General features: G+C 50.8%; 1 protein-coding gene across 7 annotated transcripts in view; it reads right to left on the bottom strand.

Moving 5' to 3' along the window:
• LOC120920308 overlaps positions 1–16,098 on the bottom strand; it is a 95,442-nt gene that overhangs the window by 64,019 nt on the left and 15,325 nt on the right. For all 7 annotated transcript variants that reach the window (XM_040332305.1, XM_040332311.1, XM_040332310.1 and 4 more), the window contains 2 exons: positions 8,669–9,575; positions 210–346 (listed from right to left, as the gene is read on the bottom strand). In XM_040332305.1, coding sequence (XP_040188239.1) covers positions 210–346; positions 8,669–9,575 — 1,044 coding nt within the window. The remainder of the gene's footprint in view (positions 1–209; positions 347–8,668; positions 9,576–16,098) is intronic.

The following is a 16,098-nucleotide window of genomic DNA, read 5'->3' as shown; positions in this document are numbered from 1 at the left end:
AACCACACACTGACACCATCCACTCCCCTCCCCCCTAAAAAAGAAAGCATTGTAAAAAAATAAATAAAAAAAACATAAAAAGTATCGGTACTTGTACTCTGTCTTAAAGTGGTATCGGACAACCCTAGTATCTAGGATTTTTAACTCTAGGCACGAAAGGTTAAACTTTTTTTTTCTTTGCAACAGAGTCACTGAAATAATACACTTACCAAGAACAAGACCCGGTGCTCAACTGACTGGACGTGATAAAATATGGACCTTGTTCTAAACTCTGCCTGGCACAGTTTGCAAAAATAGGTGCGATTGCCGGATTCATCTGGAAGATACTCCAAAACGTAATCGAGACCTGTTTCAAGAGACATAAAATGCACACCATTAAACACTGCAAATTCCCTTTTTTTTCAATATGGAGGGGGGCTTTCATTTGACTTTGTAAATGTGAACCTCTAAATCTGGGACCCTTGCCGTTAAAAGGCTCATTTACACTTGCTTCGGCTTCAAACACACCTTTAGGGATAGTTTACAAAAGCATGGCTTCGAGCACTCTTTGTTAAAGCTCTCTGAACCCCAGTCAAACCTCCTGTCATTTAATAAAATAGTTAGCCAAAGCCTCACTGAAGCCCCCACCAAAAGCCTCAGAGAAGCTTCCCCATAGAAGCTGGCCCACCAATAGCCTCAGAGAAGCTTCCCCATAGAAGCTGGCCCACCAATAGCCTCAGAGAAGCTTCCCCATAGAAGCTGGCCCACCAATAGCCTCAGAGAAGCTTCCCCATAGAAGCTGGCCCACCAATAGCCTCAGAGAAGCTTCCCCATAGAAGCTGGCCCACCAATAGCCTCAGAGAAGCTTCCCCATAGAAGCTGGCCCACCAATAGCCTCAGAGAAGCTGGCCCACCAATAGCCTCAGAGAAGCTGGCCCACCAATAGCCTCAGAGAAGCTGGCCCACCAATAGCCTCAGAGAAGCTGGCCCACCAATAGCCTCAGAGAAGCTGGCCCACCAATAGCCTCAGAGAAGCTGGCCCACCAATAGCCTCAGAGAAGCTGGCCCACCAATAGCCTCAGAGAAGCTTCCCCACCAATAGCCTCAGAGAAGCTGGCCCACCAATAGCCTCAGAGAAGCTGGCCCACCAATAGCCTCAGAGAAGCTGGCCCACCAATAGCCTCAGAGAAGCTGGCCCACCAATAGCCTCAGAGAAGCTGGCCCACCAATAGCCTCAGAGAAGCTGGCCCACCAATAGCCTCAGAGAAGCTGGCCCACCAATAGCCTCAGAGAAGCTGGCCCACCAATAGCCTCAGAGAAGCTGGCCCACCAATAGCCTCAGAGAAGCTGGCCCACCAATAGCCTCGTCGAAAAGGCCCACCAATAGCCTCGTCGAAAAGGCCCACCAATAGCCTCGTCGAAAAGGCCCACCAATAGCCTCGTCGAAAAGGCCCACCAATAGCCTCGTCGAAAAGGCCCACCAATAGCCTCGTCGAAAAGGCCCACCAATAGCCTCGTCGAAAAGGCCCACCAATAGCCTCGTCGAAAAGGCCCACCAATAGCCTCGTCGAAAAGGCCCACCAATAGCCTCGTCGAAAAGGCCCACCAATAGCCTCGTCGAAAAGGCCCACCAATAGCCTCGTCGAAAAGGCCCACCAATAGCCCCGTCGAAAAGGCCCAAAGTCTCAGCGAAAGCCCCAAAGTCTCATCGAAGCACCAAGCAAAAGTAAGGTGTAAACAGGACTGTAAGCTACCCATTTTTTCTAGTTACAGGAGCTTTGATTGGCATACAGAGATTTAACAAAGCCTGTCCGAAGCCTTGTTTTGAAGTAAGTGTAAATTAGCCTCATGAGTAACTCCACTTTTGTTGAGAAAATGTCCCCTCTGGGTGATCTATATACATTGCAGGGATTTTAGCAAACAAACATTGTTGCAGATCCCTACCTTTCTGAAAAAATATGTGCAAAGCGCATGTAAAACGATCCTACAATTGTCAAGCTCTAATGAGGAAAATGGCAGGGTCTGCAACCCTTTAGGCTGGATTCACAGCTATGCATTTTTAGTGCTTTGCATTTTGCACTACAGAACGTGATCCATAGGAAACCATGTTAAATGGGCTGTAGTGCAAATCTGCAAAATGCACTAAAAATGCATAGGTGTAAATCCAGCCTCAGACAGGATTTTCCTTTCCGAGTATCTAATAAAAAAAAAAACAGGATTTTTGTACTCACCGTAAAATCCTTCTCTCTGTAGTTCATGGACACAGCAGCATATTCTTGACATTAGGGACGTCACAAGCAGTGTCAAAAAACCAAGGAGTGGGAACAGCAAACTAACTTCACCTCAAACATAACCAGAGCTCCTCAACGGAGCGGCCGAAGCAAGCATCCAAAGATGCACTCACATCAACCTTGTAAAATTTTGTGAAGGTGTGAACGGACGACCAGGTCGCCACCTTACATACCTGTGAAACAGACGATTGATGTTGGAAAGCCCAAGAGGCACCCATCGCCCTGGTTGAATGTGCCGTGACAGGAAAGGGAGGTGCCCGCCCTTGGAGGGCATAAGCCTGCTTCACGATCTGTCTGATCCACCTAGAGATGGTGGTCGACGAGACCGCCAGGCCCTTCTTAGGACCAGCCACCGAAACAAACAGTGAGAGTCTGATCTCCGGAACGGAGCATAGCAGACAGGTAAACCCGCAGAGCTCGGACAATGTCTAAGGAATGAAACGCAGCCTCTTTTGGGATGCGATGGTTGAAGACACAAGGATGCAAGTATGACTTCCTCATTGAGATGAAAAGCCGAAACGACCTTAGGAAAAAATTAGGGCTGCGGACGTAGCACTGCCTTATCCTTGGAGGATCAGATAAGGAGCCTTGCAAGACAAGGTCGCCAGCTCAGAAACCCATCTGACGTAATAGACGCCAAAAAAAAGCTACTTTCTGAGAGCGTCAATAAGGGAATCTCCCCAATGTTTTCAAACAGCGGTTTCTAAAGTACTGAGAGGACCAGATTCAAGTCCCACGGAGGTAGCGGTGGTCGTACTGGGGGGGCCACATGTCAAACCCCCTATACAAGCGCACTCACCAGTGAGTGAGCCGCCAAGGGTCATTGAAAGAAGACAGCCAAGGCTAAAATCTGCCCCCCAAAAAAAAAAATCGTACTTAAGGACAGCTTTTGGTCCACGCCACGCTGTAAAAACAGCAGGATCATGGAAACCGAGTATGCCCACGGACGCCACTTCAGCTCCCACACAGAGATGTAGGCCTTCCAGGTACGATGATAAATCTTTCAAGAGGAAGACTTCCGCTTCCTGAGCATGGTAGAAATAACCAAATCTGACACCAGACGCACTAGGTCGGCGTACCAGGGACACCAAGGCCAATCTGGAGCAATTAGGATCACCAGGATCCCCTTGGTCTGCACCCTGCAAAGTAGATGAGGGAGAAGCTTGGGGGGGGCATAAATCAGCCGATACTGACCCAACGGAGCCACCAACGGGTCCGTTGCGTCTGCCCAGGGTCCTTGGACCTGGCCACAAACCTCAACACCTTCCGTTTAAGTCGAGAAGCCAGGAGATCCATGTCTGGCGTGCCCCATCTTTGGCAAATGAGTCGAAACACATGCAGGTGTAGCGACCACTCTCCTTGGTCGTATCTGGCGACTTAGGTAGTCTGCTTGCCAGTTTGACACCCGGAATGTATACGGCTGAGCCAGCACACTCCGTCCTGCCCACCGCAGAATGTGAGCGACCTCCGAGGCTGCAGCTGAGCTTCTTGTCCCCCCTTGGATGGTTGATATACGCCATTGCCGTGGCTTTGTCCAACTGGATCCTGACTTGACGCCCCATTTAGTCTCTGCGACCATGTGGAGGGGCAAAGCCTGATCGCCCTAAGCTCCAGCACATTGATCGGTAGGCGGGACTTTTTCTGCGTCCAGCGACCCTGTGTGGACAACCCAGCCCCCCCCCCCCCAACCGGTCAGGCTGGCGTCCGTCCTGATCACCATCAAGTGAAAGGAAGGAACGCCATTTTCCGGACTGAAGGACCGGAGATCTCAGCCACCAGACCAGGGAAGTCCTGACTAGGTGGCTCACCCGGATCTGACAATCCAGGGACAAAGGAGATTTGTCCCATTTGGACAGGATCTCCCTCTGTAAGACACAAGTGTGGAATTAAACATACAGTACTGCCTCAGAGGAGGCTACCATGAGACCCAGGACTCGTATGCAAAAAAGCAGGGACGACCATCTGCGGGACGCTAGCAGCCTCACCGCCGCCTGAAGAGTTTGAAACTTTTCCACTGGAAGAAAAACTCTCGCCTCCAAGGAGTCTAGAAGCAAGCCCGGGTATTCCAGGCGCTGAGTTGGCACCAACATCGACTTCTGGAGGTTCAAAACCCAAAGCAGCTCTCAGAAGAAGGTCGTCCAGGTAGCCCACGATAGTGATTCATCGCTGTCTCAACAAGGTCAGAATCGGGGAGAGCACCTTGGTGAAAACCCTTGGTGAAGATGCCAGGCCAAAATGAAGGACCAAATTGGTAGTGGTCGTCCCCGACCTCAAAAACGCAGAAATCTCCGACGTCTGACAAATATGGGGACGTGCAAGTATGCGTCCTTTATGTCCAAGGACGCCAGAAAATCCCTTTTACAAAGCAGTTGAGGGCCTTGAGATCCAGGATTGGTCGAACCCCCTCCTTCTTTGGGACTACAAAACAGGTTTGAATAAAAACCCTGGAACCTTTCCTGCAAAGGCACGGGTATGATAACCCTGTGCGCCAGCAGATCCTGCACTGCCCCAAACAGGGCATCCTGACGAGTCAGAGGAAGCTGAAGGGGAAAAAAAAAAATCTGTTCGGAAAACGAGAGAAAATCTCTCTCCCCCCCCCCCCCCCCCCCCCGAGGAAACAACTTCGCAAACCCACCGGTCGGAGAGCAGTGAAGTCCACCGAGCCGCGAATGTGCGAAGATAACCCCCCACCCAAGTGTCGGGCGGGGGCAGGCCTTCATGCGGTCGCAGGTTTGTTCGACTTGCGAAACCAGGGACGGTTTTTTCCCCTCAGTAGGCCCCTTATCGGCCTGGGAGCGCTTACCTGCAGCTCCGGGAGCACGAAAAAAAAACAAAAAAACAAAAACGCTCATGATCGGAGGAGGGCCCATGACTACGACGTGGCTCCTTACCCTTCTTGGATTGCGGGAGCAGAGTACTCTTACCTCCCGTGACATCCTTGATAAAGTCATCCAGCGAGGCTCCAAAAATCCTTGCACCCTTAAGAGGTAAATCAAGCAAGGCCTTCTTAGAAGCTTGGTCCACGGACAAACATTTCAGCCAGATCAGGCGACACAGTACCACCGCAGAGACCGAGGCCCTGGCAGCAAGGGAATCGTGTCCAAGGCCGACTCGCAAACAAACTTAAGGCCCTGCACCAACTGGTCGGCCATTTCCACACAGGCCAGGGGAGCTTGTTGCTCTTTTAATTCGTGGTGCAGCATTTTTGCCCATTCAGTAAGTGTCTGAGACACCAAGGCCCCGGCCACAGTCGGACGCACTGCTGACCCCACCACCGTGAACAGGGAGCGGGCCACTGCCTCAGCTCTCCTGTCTGCAGGGACCGAAAAGACCCTATGCGGTCGCTCCCATTCCTTGTATAAAAGTTTATCAAGATATGGTACACAGAGAAACACCTTTTTAGTACGGGGTGGCTTACAGAACCCGAAAGGGACCGACATCTCTGTAGATGCGTCCGCCTTATCCTACATTTTAAGAGTACCCCGCACCGCGGTAATAAGTGCTCCAACAATCGCCCCATCATGCGCTTACCCGGACACGAAGTCATCCTCACTGTCCCAACAGTTGTGGTCCGCATCCTCCGACACATCAGAACCCGGGCCGGGAGCAGTAGCTGGGCCCAAATCTGAGTCAGAGTTATCCCCGGAAGAAGGTGGGGGGGGGGGGGGGGGGGGGGGGGGGGGGGGGGGGGAGGGGGCATTTCTTACTCCCCTTTTCGCCCGCACACCGCTTCCACCCTGGCAACAAAGGCCTCCAGGACTGCCGGGATTGCGTCCACAGCAGGGGCACCAGTTGCTAACACAGGTATGTCTGGGGAAGAAGCATCAGCTTGCGACGCCATGCTGACCCACGTGCCTGACACCCTTAGGGACGCAAGACAAGGCACATAGCCCACCCTCCTAGCTGCTACAGATGCCAAGGGCCCCCCCCAGAGGACTCATCACCACAGCAAGCGCTGCACAGCTGCCGTCCACCCCATATGAGGTGCTCTCCCCGCACATGTCACTCTCTCCCTGAGGTGTGGGCTAGGCCGTTTGCGCCGTACAGACACCTACACCACCGCTAGAGGCCAAAAACCCACAAGAAAATGACCGCCAGTCAGCCACCCTGTAGAAAAGTGCGCAGGCTACAAGAAAATGGATGCCGTTGTGAGAAAACGGCAATAGAGCAGCGGACACCGCCAAAACGGCGACCGGACACATGGAAACAAAGAAAGCACCCAAAACACAGGCAGCGAACACCCCAGGGCTCCTGAACGGAGGCCCCCCCCCCCAGACAGCCGGAGAGCACCCCTAGGATATCGGACCCAGAGAATGGAGCGCCCCCCCCCCCCCCCCAGGTGGACCCCCGGCCACACACAGCAAGCCTAGCTAACAAGGCATAGAGGGAGGAGGGAAGGGAGGGAGAGAAGAAAGAAAAGGGTGAAAGGACCCCCAGTCGACCTCCCCGGGAATGTCCAGCCATTCCAGCCTGCCGAGGCAGGGGAAACTGCTACTTACCCGTCCTGCGTGGACTGCTGGAAAGCATTCCTGACAGATCCACCACCCGAGTAATACAGAGGTAGCCGTCGGCCCGGCACACTGACACGAACAGTAATAGCCCATCATATGTGTGCCCCGGAGAGCGAAGCCACCCCTGGAACAAAACGGGGCATGTCGTGGCCAACACAGCGCGTAGCTAAAGGCCTGCACGCGCTCGATGGCCGAAACTGGGGGGGGGGGGAATACAAGGATCTAGGAAATCCAGCCTGTCGCCCAGTCGGCAGTTGATAGAAGATCGCAGGATCAAAGTAGGGAAAAAAAAATAGAAGAAAAAAAAAATATCTCCAGGACCCACAAGGAGCCAAGTCCTTCTCCTATGCTAGGCAGAAAAAAACTGGGCAGCTGCATGCAGGAAGAGGGGGATGTACCCAGAGAGACCGCCTGCTGGACAGTACTGTATAGTTTTAAAGTTGTATTAACACATTAACAGTTGAAAAAACAAACAAAAAAAAAACACATTAACAGGTTTCTGCCTAGTCCTCTCCTGATAGAAGGAATACCCAAAGTCAAGAATATGCTGCCGTGTTCCGCCCATGAACACAAGAGAAATTACATTTTTGTTGCAAGGGATGCTCGAAATTTGACTTGTATCTTAGTGCAGACTTCTGGGAAAATCAGCAAGCCAATCACACATGCAGTAAATAACATATCTGGGGGCGTTCCATACAATGTCTGTGTAGAGAACACCTCCAGGTTGCCATATTGCATTGAATGTTAAAGAAATGTACAGGAGCTGCAGATTGAAAAGGAAAGGTCATTTTTAAAGCAGAGTTCCGCAAAAAAAAAAAAGTCAGCAGCTACAAATACTGCAGCTGCTGACTTAATATATGGACACTTACAAGTCCAGGGAGCCCGCAATGTCGGTACCCGAAGCCGATCTGTCCGACGGCTCTCAGGTGCTGCCGCCACCAGCTTTGGCAAGGGAATCGGGAAGGGAAGCCTTGCGACTTCACTTCCTGGGTCCCTACTGTGCATGTCGTGCTGCGCGATCCCACAGGTCCCTGCTGTCTTCTGGGATCCGTGTCTCCCAGAAGACAGCGAGGGGGGCGGCAAAGGCGCCGGACATGGCGTAGATCACCGTGGTGATCTATGCCCGGAGGTGGGAGCAAATACCTGGATTACACAGGTATCTGCTCCCTCTTCCCCCCTGAAAGGTGCCAATTGCGACAACGGAGGAGGGGAGGATTACAAAAAGCAGAAATTCCATTTTTGGGAGGGACTCCGCTTAAAGAACATTCCTTTTGTAGCAATTATATATGCTATATAATAATTTTTGCCATTGATGAACTCGGCATCTGAAAATCCTATGGGACTCGCTCTATCCTGTCGAATGGTTTGGCACCAATACCGACTGTAGCAGTAAAATTCGGCATTTGCTGCACCCCCATATTTCTTCGATGATAAAAAGCATCCACAGCGTGAATACGAAAATTCCCCCTTTTTTATATAATTATGTAATGCAAAAAAAAATTGTGGATGCTGAAACACCCAAAAATAGCCTCCTGACAGAGGTTATACAATATATATCTGAAAGCAGTAACTTTGTTCCCCACAGGAAAGTTCAACATTTAAGGATTTCATTTACAAAGGTTTCACACCAGATTAACAGAATTTCCACCCAGGATTCATATATTTTTCCAAAATGAATCCATTTAGAAAAAATGTGCAAATCTTGTGTGAATCTTTTACACAACCCCCTTAGCGTTGCTACCAACCTCCATTGATGCGAGAAGACTCGGTAAACATAAGAGCTGTCCAATTTCGTTGGAAAACTGGTAAATGTAGCAAACACCTAGCAGCTGAAAGATCAGATTGTGAAACAGTAATGAAGAAAAGGCAGCGCAAATTCCCCCTTACCAACATATCCAATGTGTGAGTAAAATCGTTCCCAATCACGATATTTCTTGCCAGGCAATTCTTTTTTGGGCGCTTCCTTGTCAGGTGTTTCCATGTCAACTGCTTCCTTACTGGAGGACTCATTTTCGGGTCCTTCTGTGGCAGCCCATTCTATATCATGTGTTTCCATGTCAACCACTTCCTTGTCTGGGGCTTCAATACCGGAGGATTCCATGTTGGGGGCTCCCATATCAGAGGTTTCCATGTCGGCGTCTCCCATGTCAGGGGTCTCAGACTCCTTTTCATGCGCTTCCCTTTCAGACGACTCATTAGGTGCTGCCATGTCGGAGGTTTCTATGTCGAGTACCTCCTTGTTGGTTGACTCCATCTCGGGTGCTTCCATGTTGGTTGACTCCATCTCGGGTCCCTCCATGTTGGTTGACTCCACCTCGGGTCCCTCCACGTTGGTTGACTCCACCTCGGGTCCCTCCACGTTGGTTGACTCCACCTCGGGTCCCTCCACGTTGGTTGACTCCACCTCGGGTCCCTCCACGTTGGTTGACTCCACCTCGGGTCCCTCCACGTTGGTTGACTCCATCTCGGGTCCCTCCATGTTAGACAACTCCACCTCAGGTGCTTCCTTGTCAGACGCCGCCGCCACCTCAGGTGCTTCCTCGTCAGACGCCACCGCCACCTCAGGTGCCTCCTCGTTGGACAACTCGTTGGGTGCTCCTTGGTCAAGCGCTTCTCCATCTGGTGCTCCCTTTTGGGGTGAACCCTCTTTGTTTTTTTTATTGGCATATTTTCTTTCATTTTTTTCTTCTATACGGGCTTTTTCCAAATCTGCTTTAGTTCTGTCGATTTTTTCTATTGCCTCCTGCAGCGTAGATGAATGTTTTCCCTCCCACATACATTGCTTCTTAAATTCCTATAAAACCAATACACAAGTCGTCATAATACAATACAAACATTGATAATGCAGATTTAATGGCACTCCAGATATTGTTCCCACACCATTTAGAGCAGAGGGAGAATTAGAACTTCTGTCAGATATTTATTATTGTTGACTAAAGATATGGAGGTCTGGATCCATGGTTTTGTTTTATATAGACACATCGTCTATAAATAATAAAAAGTACCCTGGGACTCAATATAGAGTGTATGTGGATCCCAACAATGGTCTTCCCTTGTTTTCTCTTTTGATCTGTCTGAAAAATATAGCTGAAAGTGTTTTATCTTTTCATGAAATGCATAACCTGTTTAGCAAGTTAGAAATCCAGGGCGGTCATGTGCATTCTGAAGTATTATTAGGACCACCAAATCATATTGTGATGAGGCGAGGGGAAGGTGTTCTGTAATTTAACCATTTGCCAACATGGGCAATTCTGGCATTTTTCTCCTACATGTAAAAAAAATTTAAAAAAAATTGGATTTTATTGTACTCGCCGTAAAACCCTTTTCTCTGTCGTCCATGGACGGACACAGCCTTCTCAAGTCTTGACAAGTGGGCTATGTTCCTGTTCACAGGAGAGGACTAGGCAGAACACGTTAAAGTGACGTGTATTTAATTATCTAACAGAGTTGAACAGCCCCGCCCAGGGGGTGGTCCCTCCGGACATAACCCTCCTACCTGTAGCATGCAGCCTCAGTTCGTAACAAGCAGTACAAACCTAAAAACGAGGGGTGGGTGCTGTGTCCGTCCATGGACGACAGAGAAAAGGATTTTATGGCGAGTACAAAAAAATCCCATTTTCTCTTATCGTCCATGGACGGACACAGCCTTCTCAAGTCTTGACAAGTGGGACGTCCCCAAGCAGTGTCAAAAAATGAGGGGTGGGAACATTATCAGTAAAAACAAACCACTTCACCCCAAACAAGCAGAGCGCCTCAATGGAGGAGGTGCAACTTTAAACAGCCGCCTGCAAAACCTTGCGGCTGAAGGAAGCATCATAAGATGCACTCACATCAACCTTGTAAAAATTTGGAAAAAGTGTGAACGGACGACCAAGTTGCCGCCTTGCACACCTGTGAGACAGACGCTTGATGTCGGAAATCCCAGGAAGCACCAATTGCCCTGGTCGAATGTGCCGTGACAGGAAAGGGGGGCGCCCGCCCCCTAAGAGCATAGGCCTGTATGACGGTCTGCCTGATCCACCGAGAAATGGTGGCCGACGAGACCGCCAGGCCCTTTTGTGGACCAGACACCGACACAAAAAGTGAGTCAGATCTCCGAAACGGAGTCGTAGCAGACAGGTACACCCGCAAAGCGCGTACCACATCTAAAGCATGAAGCGCAACCTCCTTAGGATGTGACGGTCGAGAACATAAGGATGGAAGAACAATGTCCTCATTCAGGTGAAATGCCAAAACAACCTTCGGAAGAAAGGAAGGTAGCGGGCGCAACACCGCCTTATCCTTATGGAGGACCAAGTATGGCGACTTGCAGGACAAGACCACCAACTCAGAAACCCTTCTGACAGAAGTAATGGCCACTAACAAGGACACCTTCTAAGATAGTGTCAAGAGAGGAATTTCTGATGTTTTGAAAAGGGAGGATCCTAAAGAACCGAGAGCATCAGATTCAAATCCCATGGAGGAAGAGGTGGTTTAGGAGGGGGAAGTACATGACGAACCCCCTGCACAAAAAAGGTACCCCACTAGAGAATGGGCCGCCAAAGGCTGCTGAAAGAACACAGCCAAGGCTGAAATCTGTCCCTTAATGGTGCTTAAGGCAAGTTTCTGATCCACTCCACGCTGTAAAAACAGCAGTACCCTGGAAACCGAATACGTCCGTGGACGCCACCCCATCTCTTTGCACAAAGAGATTTAGGCCTTCCAGGTGCGAGGGTAAATCTTCCTGGAAGACGACTTCCGTGCCCTTAGCATGGTTGAGATGATCGAGTCGGAAAGACCCAGGTCTCTTAAAACCTGGCTTTCAATAGCCATGCTGTTAAAGCCAGCGACTGTTAAGCAGGATGAAGTATGAGACCTTGAGACAGAAGGTCCTCCCGCATTGGCAGCCGCCAGGTACATCCGCCACCAGGCGCACCAGATCGGCGTACCAAGGACGCCAAGGCCAATCTGGAGCAATCAGAATCATCAGGATCCCCTCGGCCTCCACTCTGCGGAGCAGCCGAGAAAGCAACTTCAATGGGGGAAGGCATAATATAGCCGATACTGACCCCACGGGGCCACCAACGCGTCTGCCCAGGGATCTCTGGACCTGGCCACGAACCTCGACACCTTGCGGTTGAGGCGAGAGGCCAGGTGTGCCCCACCTCCTGCAAAGGAGTTGAAACACCTCCAGACGCAACGACCATTCCCCCTGGTCCAGCATCTGGCGACAGGTAGTCTGCCTGACAGTTTTCTACGCTTGGAATGTAGATGGCCGACAGGGCTGGAAAGCTTCTTTCCGCCCACCTTAGGATGTGAGCGACCTTGGACGCTGCAGCTGAGCTCCGTGTTCCCCCCCTGATGGTTGACATAAGCCACCGCCATGGTGTTTGACTGAATCCTGACTGGGTGACCTTGCAAACTCCTCGACCACGAGGAGAGGCATAGCCTGATCGCCTGAAGTTCCAGGACATTGATCGGCAGACGGGATTCTTCTAGAGTCCAGCGACCCTGGGCCGACTGGACCCCCCAGACGCCCCCCAAACCCGTGAGGCTGGCGTCCCATCATAATCAGCATCCACTGGAATGGAAGAAACGATTTCCCGGACTGAAGAACCGGGGATCTCAGCCACCAATTCAGAGAGACCGACTAGTTGGCTTACCTGAATCTGACGATCCAGAGACAATGGAGATTTGTTCCATTTGGACAGGATCTCCCTTTGCAATACACGAGTGTGGAACTGGGCATACGGTAATGCCTCAAAAGGAGGTTACCATCAGACCCAGGACTCGCATGCAAAAACTGAGAGACAACCACTTGCGGGATGCCAACAGCTTCACCGCAGACTGAAGAGTCTGCAATTTTTCCAGGGGAAGAAAGACTCACTCCCGAGGAGTCCAGAATCAACCCTGGGTACTCCAAACGCTGAGTTGGTACCAGGACCGACTTCTGAATGTTTAACACCCACCCAAAGTCTTGGAGGGTCTGGCTGGCTATAGACACATCCACCTCTAATTCTGAGCCAGAAGCTGCTCTCAGAAGATCGCCTAAATAGCACACAATGGCAATGCCTCGCTGTCTCAGCAAAGCTAGGATCGGTGCGAGCACCTTGGTGAAAACTCTTGGAGCTGACGCTAGTCCAAAAGGAAGGGCCACAAACTGATAGTGGTCCTCCCCTATTGCAAAGCGCAGAAACCTCTGGTGACTTGCGCAAATTGGGACATGCAAGTATGTGTCCTTGATGTCAAAGGACGCCAGAAAGTCCCCCGGATGGAGCACAGCCACCACCGAGCGAATGATTCCATGCAGAACTTCCTTACTCTCACGAAGGCATTTAGGGCTTTGAGGTCCAAGATTGGTGGACCCAGTCCTTCTTCGGGACCACAAACAGATTTGAATAAAAACCCTGAAACCTCTCTTCCTGCGGAACAGGTAAAATTACCCCACATCTTAGCAAGTCCAGCATTGCCCCCAGTAGGGCAGCCCGACGAGCTGGAAGGAGAGGGAGACTTGAGGGAAAGAATCTGTTCGGTGGATAGGAAATAAACTATCTTGCACCCCGAAAAGCCGTCCCAAGACTTCAAACCGGCATCCAAACCCGCCACTGCATGTTCGGCTTACGCACCCAGGGGCGTTTCTGTCCCCCAGCTGAGCCTTTGTCGGTCTGGGAGGGTTTACCCGCGGGCCCTGAATGACGAAAATACCGCTTCTGAGTGGGAAACGAAGGACCCGCCTTACAGCGTGGCGCCTTCCCCTAGGTAGACAGAGGGAGGAGAGTGCTCTTACCCCCAGTGACATCCTTTATAATGTCGTCCAGCGAGGTACCAAAAAGCCTCCCACCCTTGAAGGGTAAATCTGTCAGGGCTTTCTTGGATGCTTGGTCAGCAGACCAGCATTTCAGCCAAATCAGGCGGCGCAAAACCACCACTGACACAGCTCTGGATATCAAAGGGGCTGCATCCAGTGTAACATCACAGACATATACAAGGCCCTGGACCAACTGGTCAGCCAGTCTAATAAATCCGGGAGGGAGCCGATGCTCCTCCACAGTCTGGTGCAAAACTTTTACCCAATCAGCGAGTGTCTAAGACACCAAGGTTGCAGCCACAATAGGCTGCAATGCAGACCCCGGCATGGTAAACATGGAGCAGGTGAGCGCCTCGGACCTCCTGTCAGTATGGTCCTTGAAGGCAAGGGTCCCTTCTATAGGGAGAGTGGTCACCTTATTTAACCGTGGGGTCAACTAAGGGAGGAGAAGCCCATTTTTTCAAAAGGCTGTCCTCAAAGGGGTAACAGACCGCCAAGAGCTGAGGAATTTCAAAAAGGACTTCTGTGGCTTTTCCCATTCCTTATCAATTAACTTGTCTAAAAAAAGGACACAAGGAAAAACCTTCACAAAACGGTCCGACTTGTGGGACCCAAAAAAGACTGAGCCCTCAGTGGATGCCTCAGCTGCACCATCTAGCTTAAGGGAGTCCCTTACAGCATTAATAAACGCACCTGCTCTGTACTGACCCAAGTGAGGAGTCTTCCTCACAAGGTAGGTCCTGGTCCACATTCTCAGACAACACAGAACCAGGGTCCTGTGCCGCAGCCAGGTCCGTGTCAGCGCTTTTTACCCCCCCTTACGCCCACACGCTGCTTCCACCCTGGCAACAAATTATTCCAAGACTGCCGACAAAGTGTCAATGGGAACCACAGGTGGAGGAGCACCAGCATGTTTGGGGAAGAACCAGACACTGACTCTCAGGGACCTATTCAAGACCTGAAAAAAGTCCACCATCCTTGCTGCGCTGACTGGGGGGGTTACCCAGGGGACGCACCAACCCAGCAAGAGACTGTTCAGTCTCAGTACACATCGTGTGCTGTGGAGGTAAAAAAACTGAGGAGATATGTGCTGCGCGCCGTGTAGAAGCCAGCACTAGAGGCCAAAACCACTCACAAAATGGCCGCCGGACGCCTCAGATAACAGGGCATGGCCACAGTAAAATGGCCGACCGCAATAGCAAGCTGTGCCATAGCGCGACCACAACAAAATGCCCACCAATAAGAATTTTCATTGCAAACAGCAGACTACAAAAAAATGGCGCGAAACGCCGCAATGTGGATAAGAAGGCCCTAATGGGGCCTCCCTGAGGCAAAGCACACCCCCACAAAAAAATATAGGCCCAGACACCCCACAGTCCCCTGGTGGGAAAAGGAGCCCCCCCAACAGGTGCGCCCTGGTAGCAGCAGTAGAGCAGCAGAGGAAAAACATGACAGAGAGCAGGGAAAGGGAGGATAGGAGGACCCCCAAACCCCAGGAATGCCCAGCCATAATGAAACGCCGAGGCACGAAGGACTGTACCTACCCATCCATGCGAGGACCCACTGGCACATTCCTGACAGGCATACAACCGTGTTGGAGTAGCTGTCGGCCTGGTCCACTGTGAGTGAGACAACACCACAGCGCAGTCATATGTGGACCCTGGAGCAAAAAGCCCACCGGCCACCCCAGGAGTCGTGTCGTGGCAGACCCAGCCCTTAGCAGTGGCGTGCTCACGCTCGCTGGCCAGACTGAGGAGACTACAAGGATTTATATATCCAGCCTGTCACTCAGCCAGCAGTTGATAGAAGATTTTCAAATAAAATTAAAAAGAGAATAAATCAAACATTTTACGCAGAGGCCAAAGGGAGCCATACGTCCTTCTCCTTTGCTAGGCAAAAAACACTGAGGCTGCATACTGCAGGGAGGAGGGTTATGTCCGGCGGGGCTGTTCAACTCTGTTACAGTAACCTGTATTTAATTATACAACATGTTCTGCCTAGTCCTCTCCTGTGAACAGGAACATAACCCACTTGTCAAGACTTATTTTTTTATGGTTAATTTTACATAAAACATTTTAGTTTGAGACTTAAAAAAAAAACCACATCTCTTGTAATATGAATATGGCACGACAGGTCCTCTTTACAGTAAAATATGGGGTCAATAAGACCCCACATCTCACCTCTAGGCTGGAAAGTAAAAAAAAAAAAAAAGGATCTCGCGTTTTTTTGAATGCAGAGGCCGGGCGTGACGTCATAACATCGCGCCTGGCCTCTGACGTTTAGAGACTCCGGCGACCATCTGGTGCACCAGAAATCTCTATAGTAAGCACTCGGGGCCAGCGGATCCGTTCTCCTACTCACCGATCGTAGCAGTAAATCAATAGAAGCACTGGAGGGCGGCAGGAGGTCCCCTGTCACCGCCCGTAAGAATGATCAAGCGGCTGAAGGGCCTCTATGATCGTACTTATGGTGTAGGAAATCACCGGCTGAAAAATCCAATATCTAAATCATGCCTGTAGCTGCACCCATC

Source organism: Rana temporaria, chromosome 13, assembly GCF_905171775.1.
Source record: "Rana temporaria chromosome 13, aRanTem1.1, whole genome shotgun sequence".
Lineage (NCBI taxonomy): Eukaryota > Metazoa > Chordata > Amphibia > Anura > Ranidae > Rana > Rana temporaria.
This window is presented reverse-complemented; position numbering and strand designations above follow the sequence as displayed.